The 14,807-nt window shown below is 36.3% G+C and overlaps 1 protein-coding gene across 10 annotated transcripts in view; it reads right to left on the bottom strand.

Moving 5' to 3' along the window:
* Window positions 1-14,807, bottom strand: part of OSBPL5 (oxysterol binding protein like 5) — a 1,550,034-nt gene that overhangs the window by 834,691 nt on the left and 700,536 nt on the right. For 4 of the 10 annotated variants that reach the window (XM_044058998.1, XM_044058999.1, XM_044059000.1 and 1 more), the window contains one exon: window positions 1,431-1,548. The exons of 5 other annotated variants lie outside the window; for them this stretch is intronic. In XM_044058998.1, the coding sequence (XP_043914933.1) occupies window positions 1,431-1,466 (36 nt within the window). In that variant the 5' untranslated portion in view covers window positions 1,467-1,548. Of the gene's footprint in view, window positions 1-772; window positions 826-1,430; window positions 1,549-14,807 lie in introns of all 10 variants that reach the window. One more of the 10 variants, XM_044059004.1, reaches the window with a different exon arrangement.

Here is a 14,807-nt window from a genome sequence, read left to right as displayed (position 1 = left end):
GCTAGAACACTCAAACTACTAATCATCCTTAACCACTGCTTGTCCCTGGCCTTTCCCCTTGAAGGATCTCTTCCCTTATACCTCTAGTATGGAATTAAGACCTGGCCTATGGCTGCCACATCCTGTAACCAAGCTTCCTTTAAACCTTCTAGCTCCCATGTAAACAATGCCCCTGCTTCTAAAATTACCCCAACACAGCCACCTACCTACCCTACTTCTTAAAACCCTACTTACAAAATTCACCCAAACCACAAGTGAAATGATCCTTGTTCTACTCTATAAAACCTTAACCTAGTATGTGATATTACCACTATCTACTCAAGGGACAAATCTGTTACCCTAAAGATACCACCCATTAGGGACAAACTCCAGCATCCTTTCAAACACGTCATTGGCCCTTCCCCCAAATATGGTTTAAACAACTGGATGAGTAACTATAAACACTCCAAGGTTCCAAGCTCCTGAAGGCAAGGGTTGAGCTCTGCAGGCTTGCAAGAGCCATAGCGCTTTAGCCTAATAAGTTCTTGTGCTCCTATGAATGTTGTGACTATACTCCTCCTGTGGAATCCCCACACCCCCCATAAACCAATCCCAACAGTTTTATCCTGCCCCCCATCTATCTCTTCCTTACTTGCCCCCCCATACCAATGCAATAATCAGCTGCCACACTACTTGAGCACCGTGCTCTAACCTGCCTCAATAAGACGATTACACAGACCCTCATTGTGCCCCATTCCAGTGGCAGAACATCCATCCTATCAAGAAGCATCACCTTTCAGATCCACTTTTCAGGCCACTGCTTGATGCCTTCTGCACTTCAGCAATCTGCAAAGAAAAAAAAAACAATAAATTCTATGTGCACACATACCAAGAATTACTTAACATGGAAGCACTGAAAAGGATCCCTGCCACCCCCATCACATGTTTGCCAAACTCTGTACCAAAGTATGGGACCAGCTCCCCCTTTCTTTTTTTTTAATGCTATGAATCATATCCCCTCAGACAAGAGTAATAGGTGCTACCCGCAAAATAAGAGCTGAACTTGTCTAGCTTGTAATCATCCAAAGCCAGTAGCCTATTAACTTTCTATGATCCTAAGATTGCTGTGACTCCACCCCACCTACCTGAACCCCCATACACCATGACGTGGCTTAATGAGCACTAACTAAAATGAATTACCTGTAACCTCATCACGCCCACTGCAGGAACCCAAACTCTTCCATACGGCCAATGGCTGTTACACCCTTTACTACTGAATGCAAATGCCAAAAAAGCAGGGAACTTCCCAACCTTGATCTAACATACTGAATGGTTAATAGAACAGATTCTACAACCAATTAACCTTGACATCAGAAACTCAAGTGCCTGTCCTTCTCTGGCTAGCAATGTAACTCCTCTACCAAAACTCAAAAACTTTGAAATCCACTTACCTCAGCCAGTAACTGTTGCCCACTTGTGCTCCCCATGTGTAACCTCCTCACTCGCCACCACTTCCATCATCTGTGAACTCGCTGTGTAGCACCACAACAGGTACTCATCACCCACCATCTACAAAGAAAAGGACCAAAGTAAATCCTCTAAAATGTAAAGAGAAGGCTCCACCTTATACCCGCCCATGCCAAATTATAGCAGCAGCATTCCAAACAAAAAACATATAACTCATCTAACATACATAAGATGCATTCAAAGACCACCTACCCCACCAACCCGGGAAGGAATGTACCCCTCGCCAAATACATTTATGACAAAGCAGCCATAACTGAAGCTATACTTCCCAAAGCCCTAACAAATACCTAATGTAAATTTTACTACCAGTCGAGTATGTTACAACGAAACCCCACACAGGAAGGAACATATCAATATCCACAAACCAGGGTAACCTTGTGATTCCATACCACCTCAATTAGTGCACTGTATAGGCCAAGCTAATTTTTGTTACCAACCAGCCTGACAGTTGTCCCAAGCTTCCTAACAACCCCACCCCTCCCCGTAACAGCCAGTGTCAAGCCAAGCATGCTCCATCTAAAAAAACCTACGAAAATCACTCCCATCAAATATGGTTGTAAATTCTTTGTACTAGACCCCTTGCTCCTACCATTACTGTAACTGCCTGGGTATCTTTCTTCAAAACTTGCAAGGAGAATTGACAAAATTACAAGTCAAACTTGGACACTCTGTGACAATTTGGACAGCCGATAATTGTAACAGCTTCCAATAATTTAAAAGAAAGTGACCAAAACCTTGAGGGAAAAGTAAACCGCTCAGAGATCTATACAGTTAAGAGGTATGCCACTCATGCCCCCCTGCACACTCCCAACAACAACACAAGAAATCCAGACAACTCAAGAAGAAGGCACTCCCAGCAATGAGTATCTCTGCACCAGTCACGGTCTAAAACTGAAAAGACTACCATTTGCATCCCAGCAATACATGTGAACTTGTGTATTCCCCCAACTTGTAACAGTTAATCTTTTACCTTGCTGGTTATTGACAATCGCTTAGCTATTTTAGCCAAAATGCTAATGTAAAACCTTCAGCAAGGATGTTCCAAAACAGGCGTAAGTTTCAGGGCACATAAATAACAGTTAGCACTAAAGTTCTAGAGCTTTACGAACCTGTGCAGTCCTGAAGCTCCGTCATAACCTTTGCAACCAACAAGTCATTAAAATATATGAATTAACTGTTGTCACTGAGTAATCATTATTGTCCGCCCAAAATATGGATAGCTGAGAGATATGAAGGACCCACTTCTCACCGTGAGCCACCATGCATGCACAGTGACACCCATCAACAACCAGGCTCAGAGCCCGCAGAAACCACTGGCCACTTCAGCTGAGGAAAATCCTCACAAAATGGGCACCATAGACTGCCCCCACCAGCGAAAACCCAGAACCAATTGAAACTAACTTGGTAATGAATCAGCATAACATGTTATACAAACCATAGTTCATGCTAAGCTGAGCCTGTGACATCTCTCCAGGACTGCATAATTCATTATTAGAGAGTTTAACCCTCTGAGCAATCATGGGATTTGTCAGAAGACTGCATTTTTTTTATTAAGGAACACCACTCATCTGAGCCCCGTGACTGATCACATTATACCATCCTGAAATTAAAATAATCAAAACACACACCATAAAGAGTCAACCAAATTACCGGCTCTGCCAAATGTCTTTCAATCCTCAGTAAAACACTAATCTGCCAGAAGCCACCATGTTATGAACCCGAACCAACCCAAAAACAAAATGTGTCCACAACAGAAATCGGATAGAAAAGGGAACATAAATACCACATCTGATATGTCCATTCCACAGTTATCCTGATTACCATTCAGACAATGGCTGTAGTACCAGAATTTTTTTATTTTTTTTTATTTAATATATACCAGCTTGTGACACACACCACTTGCTGTTCTTGCCATACCATATCATATACGTTTGATCACGGAATGTGAAGCGGTGCACTCACTACAAGTACCTGCACCTTGCTGCTTCTAATATGCTTTTAAAATGTACGACTGAAAACAGGAAGTCGCATACTCAGAAACCTCGAGACACTCACAAAATGTAGGCATTACATTCAGCAACATAGAGGTACTCACAATATATAGGCATCGCTTTTCTGCCTTCTGAAGCAAGACCATTCCCAACTAGGCCTAAGCAAATGGCCAATATACTTTAAACTCCAGGAGCTTCTCAGCTCTCCCCAATTCAAAATAAATCTCCTCCACTGCAGTTACCATCTCTCATCCTTCCTCCTCACTGAGCCCTCCCACAGCTAGAGCTCCGAAGAAAGTCATACCTAAAAGGGGAACAAAGGCCAAAGCCAGGCTAATCTTTCCTCATCCCTCATTTGAGGGAAGGAGGACCAAAGATGTGAAGAATAAATGTGCACATACTGTAAAACTCTGGGCAGATGAAAAGCCTGCTCCCTCTAACCTGACTTCCTTTCATGTGAAAAGCTGTACTATCAAGGCAGGGCCCCACTCCACTGACAAACCACGCTGCACTACACATGCGCAGGGCAGTCGCAAGTTCACACCATTATGTGATTGCTTACCAATGTACATTTGACTAAACCTCTTAAGCCCCTCCCCACCCTTATCTCATTTCCTCCCAATCATCCCTGCCTCCACTTAACCCTTTCACCTCCCAAACTCAATTAACTCCCACTTATATCAATCTAACTCCTCACGAAGATGTCCCGGGACAACTTGGTTTGTTGCCAAACTTCATTTGTTTTATATTACAGTCTTAGTATTAACAAAACAAAAGAACTAAACGTCTGGAAGGAATTACACTGACAAGCATGTTTGCTTGTCAGTGTTAGTAAAATCTGTATTCTTAATTGTCAAAACAGCTTTGTAGATTCTCTACAAGAGCATTCAAGTGGTTTTACCCATATAGAAAATGTCACAAGAATTAGAGATTGCCAAGCAGACAACAACTTATGAATTACAAGTAAATCTGAATTTATCCACCACAATTTTATTTTGATGTTTTAAATAAAATCTATGCCCTCTATAAATATACATGGCCTGCACTGCTTTTTTTGTTTTGGATTACACTGGTGACAGGTAGTACGGTGGTGAATTTAATAACTTATTAGAGTGCAAAAAGGTTCATTGGCAATTATTTTATGTGCAGATAGAGATCCAGGTTTAAATGGAGTAATTAATATAAAGTTTATTTAAAATCTTTAAATATGTGATTGAACGTATAATATTTTATACCTATTATTACATACAGTTTTGAAATACACATTTTTAGTGCATTCATTTTTTTTGTGATTATATAACCATGGTTGTGTAAGCATATTCTGAAGGAACAGTTTTGTAGAGTATCAAGACTGACATCTGCTGATACTAATTTTGATCTGGAAGCGCGGGTGATGTTTGATAATTGTATTGGGATGTAGCTATTGCCACAACGAGATAAATAAAGTATCGGATAAGGTTAAACATCAAAATTATAGTATGTGTCCTTACTTTAATTCTACTGAATTGGTAAGGAGGACTGCCACTGGTGTTGGTGGCACTAGTATCTCTTATATTATTGCACATGCTACTAATAGTAAATCTATTAAAAGGATAACTGGCCGATTTTATTAATGTCATCTGATATTATTAGGATTATAGATCCCTCTCTCAGGATAGTGTTTAAAATAAACTTAATTTAAAAAGACATTTATATTATAGAGGGTTGAATCTAATAAAATGGATGTAAGCGATGTGAATTTGGCTATTACAAAAGGGACTGTTTTTTCATGAAATGTGATTATTGCCAGCATATTGATTCTATGACTTATTTTATACATTCTATAATGAAACATAGTTATAACTTTTCATGCTGATTGTAATAGTATGAATTTAGTGTATATGGCAAAATGCACTGTCTGTACATCATTCTATGTAGGGAAAACTAACAGGAGATTGCATGACAGGATAGCTCAGCATATGTACGACATTAAAAAGCTGAACACCTCAAATGCTTTGGCTAATCATATCTTAATGAATGATATATCTCATGTGTTTAAGTTTTGTGTTCTAGAATTGGTTTATTGTGGCATCAAGAGAGGTGATATTGTAAGTTAAACAGAAAAGTTTGAATATGAAGGGATTAGTAGACTTAATGCATTAAGTACACCTGGAATTAATGAGCCCTGTCCACTTAAACCTATATTAAGGCAAAGGAGTTTACACCACTGTTCATATGATTTTTTAAATTAATTGATTGTTGTATTAAATTAATTAATTGATTGTTTTATATAAGGAGTGTATTTTGGAGTCTTTGAAATACTGGAAAAATGTTTATAATTATTATTTCCATTAAATGTTATTGCCATGGTCTATTCTGTTTTTGTTGGGCATGCTGCGGTGGTGGTGCTGAGGTAGCATTGTCGCCTCACAGCAAGACGTTGTCCCATTCGATTCTCAGCTAGAGCGTCTTCAGGGGGGAGACATACGTGAATGGGCATACCTTAGTTGAAGGTTGTGCGTCAGGGCTGGCAAACTCGACATGTAAAAAATCTATTGACAATCATTAGCGGACCAGAGTTCCGCTGTGGCGACCCCTAACCGGGAAAATCCGAAAGACACAAATCGTGAATCTTGAATAGTTAGTGTTTCCTGAGAGATATTTTATTTGATAGTTTTTAAGAGAATCACACAGTTGATCGTGGGATTTTTATTTACTTATATAACACATGGTTACATCATAACATTAATTTCTGATGACATTCTAATTTAAAATAAACATGGAAAACACTCAATTACAAATTTGCTGTTGCCTCCTGTTTCACCATTCATTGCTTTTGGTGACATTTTTGGTGTTTATGTTTTAGTTTCTGCCATTACTGACATTTGCGTCTGTTTTGTCTTCAAGTATTTTACTAAATCTAATATGGGATGTTATATATTATGATAACTGCTTGCGCATTAAAAGGGTCTCAAAGGGACTCAGAATTACCAAAATGCCAAATTGTAGTGACTTATCCAAAGAGTTAATTGATAAATGGGTCGAACACAACCAAAAGGTGGGGTTACAATATGTTGAAATGCTGTCCGATTGGAATAAGCAGAAAATTGAACAGCTTAATAATAAAATTAACATTAGTTTTTTTTTCGCTCAAAAACAAATTAACTGCAGATAATTTTGAAACCAAATTTGGATTTATTCAGGACAAACTTATTAAAGAAAATGATGTTTTGTCCAAACATAAAATCAAGAAGTTTCAGTGGGACCTTAAAGAATATGAGGAAGGCGTGGCTTACATTAGGGTAATAGCTGAGCCTATGGAATCAAGGGTTGAAACAGTGTGCCCAAGAACAGGAAATAACATTACAATGAACGTTGTCACAGAAGACTAAGGAGGGCCAAGATGCTCAGAGCGTTTAGCTCAACAAGGGCAGAGAATGGATGTTAGTGCTGTATGCACACCTTCTTCAACTCCAACAATTGAAAATTTTCACTTAGGCCAACCAGTGCAGAATGTGTAGGTCTATCACAAGGGGCCGAATGGCCAGTAGACTTGGGTGGAAGTAACAGCTACGAACACGGGGGGGGTTCAACAAGTCGCACCAAAAGAAACCTTGGAAGAAATGGAAGAATTGATTTCTTCCTCAGGTACTGTTGATGTCTGCAGTTTTAAAATTGTTAATTTGTCATTTAAACTTTTGGATGCCACTGCTTGTGGCATTTTAAGCAAGGGCTGGAACTTTATCCTGTCCAGAAGAGCGAACAAATGTGATGTTATTAATGATTTGAGAGATTTTATTAGGAAATTGAATTTTAAGTTATTGTTTAAAAACAGAGATAACAATGCTTGCAATGTGTTCAGCAAACCTAGTATTTATAACCCTCCTTTGAGAAGGGAACTGGAGATTTTTCTTACTATGACCGAGTTGCAAATTATTGAATTGTTGGACAATGAGAGCTCTTTTAAATATCATAACATGACTGTTGATGAACGTAAGCTGAGAAGATTTTGTGACATACCCAAGAAGGAAGGGGTTAAGGCATTAAACCTGCAAAGCCATGCAATGTAATGTTAAAAGTATTTAAATGAAATGATTGTTATATGTAATTCAGTCTGATGAAGTCTCTGTGTCAAGAGACGAAAGCACTTACTGGATTATTTTGTTGTATTAAAGTGAAGTTTGGTTTAATTACAGAGTTTTATTTTATATTTTTCTAAATCATTTACTTAATGAGTACACTGCATATGTAATAATTCTGCTTGTACCCATTTGTTTATAACACTCAGTTATTCTATTTTTTTTCTACAATCTTTGCTTCAGTTAGTATCTGTGATTTTACTTTAATAACTCAGTAATTACAAGACAAATTTCTGATATGAGTGTGAATATTGTGGGAATTACTCAAAAAATTGCAATTCTGTTTCCAAACAGTTGTGTTTGAATTGTGTCAAGTTACCAGCACATCTCATAATTCTTAAAGGAAACGGATCTGATTATAATACTAATTCTGATTGTACAAATGGAAGAGTCCTATAAACCATTACTAAACTTTTTTTTTTTTTCATTTGCAGTGTTACTGTAATATAAGACTAGGAGATGGGACCATACTTCTCAACTGTTAAGATTTTTGGCTAATATTTTTGGTCTGTTCCTCATAAAATTTAGGGTTTTCTGGCAGATCACTGGGATGATCTGAAGACTGAAGTCAGTAAATAATGACATACGTTTGTGTTTCAGACTTCATATCCTTCAGAAAAATGTATGTTTATAAGAACAATACTTAAAATATTTCCCTATTTCTGGGCCTTTGTCCCCCATTTTGTCAGGTTCTGTCCAGATTTTCTTGTACTGAGAAGTTGAGAGGTATGGGTGGGACAAGTTGAACTTCTGATCACAGTAAAGCAATTAATGACATAAACAATATCAATACACAAGATATGGCCTAAACATAACCCTGATCCCAAATCTTAGTATTATAAATATAAGCAACCTAAAAAGTGAAGCTTTAACAGATCGCGATTCTGACTTCTGTAAAGTCAATGACAAAAACAACAGTAATACACAGACTAGGGTTTTAATTGACTTTGATCCTTTGATACTTATCCAAAAAAGAAAGAAAGAAAAAATAAATTAACACAAAACCAAGAAAAAAAAAGAAACCTTACAGAAAATAACACCGAGAGATTTCCTTAATTACAGTTAACTCATCATTAGATAACACTGATGATAATACCAACATTTCTGATCTACTAACAATTGAAGGTAACATACTGAATTGTGAACCAAAATCTAACATGGATGTTGTTGTATCCCCAGCAAGGAAAATAAGCATGTAACAGTGAGGAAAAAAAAAGAAATTGTAAACAGAATAAAAACAAGGCACCACAATTCCAGGCAAATAATGCTGTTGGCACCTTCTTGGAAGACACAAATGCCTCTAAATTATAATCATCTGATGATATCCCATCCCCAGAACTAAGTTCAGATGCTGTAATTCTAACATAGTTCATACTGATGATTGTATGGAAATTATGAATCATAATGCTTTTCTGCCAGAAGCAGAGAATAGAGCTGTCATAGGAGGGGGTCTCAGTATGCCCCATGAAGGTTACCTTACCCTTATACCAAAGTCAATACTGAGGAGGAAACTCTTCTGGATGATTCCATTCTTAGGAATTTCATTAGGAAACTGCAATATCAATAGGAAAAATATGACTGTTCATTATCTGGCTTAAAATTCACTCAAGTTCCCAGACTATTAAGAAAATTAATTTCTGGGAAAGTTAAATATAACCATATTGTTTTCATGCTGAAAATAGAAACCTTTATAAAATTCCATTAAATGAGATGAAATGTTCTGTTTTGGAAAACTTCCAGTAAATATGATGAAAATTTCTGTTTTGGAAACTTTGGAAATTTCAGAATCAAATCACAGCATGGCGTCTTTAAGAAAAATAACTCCATCTCCTTGTAGGGGAGACTTCATTTTGCTAAGGCTGACATTTTTAATAAATAGTTACAATACTTAGGTTTAGCTTATTACCTTAGTATTTGCACATGATCATCACATGTTTTCTCTGGATTGTTTATATCTATGGATGGAGCAACTCTATGGATGGAGCAAGTCTACTTTCCAACAAAATAGCTGACTACATTTTTCCATTTTAGGAGCTACCCCCCCACCAAAAAAAACAAAACAAAACAGTAGACCTAATCATTCTGTAGTGTGCTGTTATTGCAATGTGCATAGCATAGGTAATACACTTTGTGAGTTAGAAATATTGATATGATATGAAGGTTTTAAAATAATAATTTTTGAGATATAGAAATTTCTTGATTTCTCATTCTCTGGAAATGCTCAATTGGGGGGGGTCTGACAATTAACAGAGACAATTAGTGTTGATCGTTAATTTTCTAGCTACCCTACAAGGTTTGTAGTATGTTAACATAGACTACATTCAAACATCATAATTTTTTTGCAGTTCTTTGATAAAGTTCTTGACAACAAAAACATTTATATTGCTGGGAGATTTTAATTATCCAAACACTGACTGGTCAAATTCTTCTGCCAACTCATACTTTGTATAGCAGTTTAGTTTTTAGAAATTATTTATTTTTGTGGTTTTCATCTAGCTGTTGAACATAACACCAGAGGTGACTCAGAGTTGGATCTTGTAGCCGTTATCGCTAATACGTTGATCTCTCATGTTAAAGTCTGTGCTCCTTTAGGCAATTCAGACCGGAATTCCATTACTTTTAGTTTACTTAGTCTCAAGGCTGAGTGTTCAACATATAAAAAATATAATTATGGTCAAATTAGCTACATCAGTTTATGTAAATAACTAAGGTCTATGGATTGATCTTCGTTTGATTTCAATAGTGAAAAGTTGTATGGATATTCCATCTTAGATAATATTTTATGGGTTAACATGGAATCATCACCAAAATCTAAGAAACAAAACTGTTGAAATAAAACTTCTAAGATGGTGGAGACAATATATGATTAAGTCATATAAGAATAAAGAATTGTTTGCTGCTTTTTAAAAAAACTTCCTACTTCTAGCAACAAAACAAAACTAAACAGAATAACACAGCTGTTTCAGTTCAAGATAAAACAGAAAATGGTAACATATGAGATCAGATTAGTCATTAATAATATAAAAATGCAATTTTGGGGTATACTATTAATTCCTTTCTGAAAACAACAATCGAACTCTGACTCTGAAGGTAGAGAATCAAATACCTTCCTGTCCTAAAGATATTGTGGACAAGTTTAACAAATACCTTTCTAGCATATTTATATTTTCTAGTACAATCCATTACTTCTGATAGTTTCTGTCCTGATATATCCTTAGTAACTTCAGAAAAACCCTTATCATTGGGCAAAATACTTATTGTGATGATTGAACCATTAAACCTGATTTCACTCCTCGCCTATATTTCATTTTCAATAAGTTGCCCTTTGTTGTTTAATATCAGCTTAACATTCCTATAGACAGGTCCTGCTGGATTAATAAATATGCGGATGAGTGCAAAACAAGATTTACCATCATCATTCGCAAAGACCTTGATAAAATTTATTTCTATCTGTCAGAAGTCTTAAATAGAGTGTCTAAATCTGGATTCTCTTTCAGTCTGGACAAATGTAACATAATGGGCCAGATTCAATAAAGCCTACACTAAGTGCACACTAAGGTACATGATATGCATTCAATAAAATTCTTATCACATTTTTTTTTCTAGTCACTCAGAAAGATTACGCTACGCGTCTACATGTAGTCTACACTTTGTGGTAACCTTTACGAATCCCTGTCAATATTAAGCTGCAAGAATATTGATAGGAACACTAAAAGTAGGAGGAGGAAGATGTAAATTATGTTTGTGTGTCTGTTTACTCAGAACAGTATACACTTAGTGTAGGCTTTAATGAATCTGCCCCAATGTTTTTTGGAAATCCAAGAATTAAGGTACAAAGTTTTCACAAGGTGTTGTCCTTGAAGAAGCTACGTTTCACGAAAACCCAGTAAAAAATATTACAAATATTACATTTCTAATATTTTTGTTACTGAGGATCACTTGTCTGTGATGAATAAAGGCTTGTTTTTGAACACTACCTGGGTTTCATGATTTTTGGAAATTATTGTGACTGAGCTCATCAATGAAGTTTCAAGACCACTAGTTTCTCTGTTTTCTTTTTATTTTTTAATATTACAAATATATTTCATTCAAAAGCCATGTGGATATTATTGTGAGCAAAGCTTTAAGTTTAATGGACTTCATGCTACCAAATCTATTCATGAGTGGTGAAAGCTTCTTGAGAAGACTGTTCTTGACATATAACTGACTGGTTCTTGAATACAACAGTTTATTTTGTACTTACAACTTGGGTTAGTTGAAAAGATTTGAGGTGGTTCAAGGGAAATTTACAAAAGGAATGACATCTATTTCTAACTTTTATTATGAAGACACTTGTCAACATTTAAACCTGCACTGGTACTTTGTGTCATAGGCAAATTGCTATTAGCTTATAAAGTAGTCTATTAACTGAGAATTGTTTTATAACTGTGACAAAACTTTTAGTCTTAAAAAAACATTTTTGTATAAACAATAATAAAACCAGGGTTTCAAGTAATTGTATTTCTCAATACATTTCAATTGTTGGAACAAGGTTACTTTATCCATTTTTGATTCTCACTCTGCAATTTCTTTCAAAATCAATTTTATAAGCAGTTTGGACTAGATGTCTTCATCAGATATTTTAGGGAGTCCATGTTCCTTGATAGCACTTAGGCTAGACTTTGACAACAAACTTGTGAAACTCATGAACATCATGAAATCAGTAAGAACATTTGCAGGGATAACATTCAATAACAATCGGGTGATACTGCCTAAAAGTAATCACAGCTAAGGAAAAGGAAGAGACTCTTTCCATATCAGTGAATCATGGAAAAGAGGTAGATACCTCTGCAGAAAAGATACGCAAGTTAAGAGTTAGGATAAATACCAGACTACATTGAAGCAGAGTCTGTCAAGGCCTAAGGACCACCTGGACCACTCAGTTTTCCGGTTTTTCTTACTGACAGGAATGCCGAACCTGCTTTTTAAGCAATGTGTTACTTCCTCATCAGTCTCATTAGACTTCAGGAAGTCTGTCTGTACATCTAGCCTGCCAGCAGTGAAAATACTTCCTTACATGAACTCAGTGTTGTAGGCTTTGCCTTCAGAGTATGTCCTCTGGCAGTTGTATATCCTGCGAATGAAGCTTGCCTTTTGGACTTTGACATTGCCTCTGAAACAGTTACATGTTTTGGACATGCTCCCTCTTCCATTCATTCCTCCATATTATTTGTTGCATGCTTCAATGTTAATTAGTGGTACATTTTTTATTGTACACCCAATGAAATTTGTTGTTGTTGTTTATGTTTTGTCAATATCATTTATGAGATTAGGTGTAAAAAGCTACATGCAGTACTCTATGTGTGGTCTCAGCAACTCTCTGTATAAAAGAAGAATAACTTTTTGTTTTCTGCTACTGAAGTCTCACTCTATGCCTCATATAGGCTTAACATTTCTGATGCCTCCTCATAGTGACTAATGTGTAGCTTTAGATTATAGGGCTCTACTGGACAGAGGCACAGGGAACTAATCTAAGGGGGTGGCGAAAGCCAACACATTCTGGCTAGGCTTATAAATGCCCTTAGGCAGATAGCCTAGTACTTACCTATGAACCTATGAACCTATAAACATCCTTTCCTATATTTGTCACATCACAACTTTATCTCACATTAAGTACTCTTCCACTGAGTTTCCACTACTTGCAGATTCCTGTTGTAAATCTAAACTCCACACATTTGAACACTCTTCATATTTTGTGAAGTCTCTTCTCGGCCTAACTGCACCACCTTCAATACCGATGTCTCTTATGCACATCTTTGTTTCCTCTGTAGAGACACACTTTTCCACTATGATCCACATTAATATCATTTATACATATGTTGAGTGGTACAGGTCCCTGAAATGAATTATGCTACACGATGTGGACACTTCTTTCTAATAATAATGATAATCACATCCTGAAGAGCACTGATTTACCTCAATCAAGAGTCAAGTGTAGAAAGCTGACTGGTTGACAGAGTTTGTGGAACATTTTACTGACTGCAAGAATTTAGTACATGATGGAATCCAGGTCTGTAGGATGGAGATGGGTGACATTTCTTTGCTTTAACCTCAATATTATGAAGAACAGAAAAGGGCATAGTTCAAGAGATGGTGAGACCTAACAGAGGGCTAGATCCCACCTGGTAGTCAGTCAAGGTCCTCCATATTGCATACAACTGACACAAATAATCAAATGGATTTAGATGATTAGAGGGCTTTTCTGATGTCTAAATCTCAGTGAAACCTATTACACAAATAAATTCACCTAAATCAAAAAAGTGAAAACATCCAGGTGGTACCAGCATTAAAAAAAATGGAAAGAAACAGTACATATACTGGAAGAAACAAAAGACATCTGAAGCATGCATAAACTCTGCAGCCCCCAGCCCTTATCCTAGACCTCAAGCTGCAGGTATAGTGGTTTAATTTTAGAGTACATACAAAACATTTATCACATAGCTGCAGTGGCTATACATAAGCATTCTGCAACAAGAAAAATATATTATCAGTACTGAGTAGAATCCTCATATTCAGAATTAATACTTAAGGAACAAAAATGCCATTTTTCCTATTGATGTATAAAGTTCACTTCTGTTGGCCAGTTCAGAAACTAAACACTTAGAATTCTCCATTTCTACTTTTAAGCAATAATTAGGCCAGGCAGCTGCTGTGAACATAGCTGTCTGGATGGACTCCTGCTGAAAGGTTCCGCCCACGGTTTCTATTCTTCTTTCCATGGGTGCTACTTTTATCACATTAAAGGATTAAAATCTGTGTAAAGTCAATGTATGAAAAATATGAAATGTCTTGCTAGAGAACATCTGTGAAAATTCTTGTTTTCTTTCTAAAAGTATCCACTAGGAATTTTATTAATACAAAGTGTATTACACATCTGAATCTAGTCCTACTTTACTGCTGGAATTTGCTCAATTTACAATGGACAATTATTAAGGATGTAAACTTTTTTATTATTAATATTTTTTTTCAAACACTGTTATTGAATTATCACTTGTGACATATGCAAATTTACATTCATATAAAAGTAATCAAACTATATTAACATGACAAATGTTATATTTCACATTTTAGTATTGTTCTATTTAACAGGATTTACTTTGTAGTTTCCCCATCTGCATTAAAGTTGTATTAATACATACAGTTTTCATTTTTT

The sequence above is a fragment of the Protopterus annectens genome, chromosome 17.part0, assembly GCF_019279795.1.
Source record: "Protopterus annectens isolate FY-2018-M chromosome 17.part0, PAN1.0, whole genome shotgun sequence".
In the NCBI taxonomy this organism is placed as follows: domain Eukaryota; kingdom Metazoa; phylum Chordata; order Ceratodontiformes; family Protopteridae; genus Protopterus; species Protopterus annectens.
Note: the sequence above shows the minus strand (reverse complement) of the source record. Positions and strands in the feature narration are given on the sequence as shown.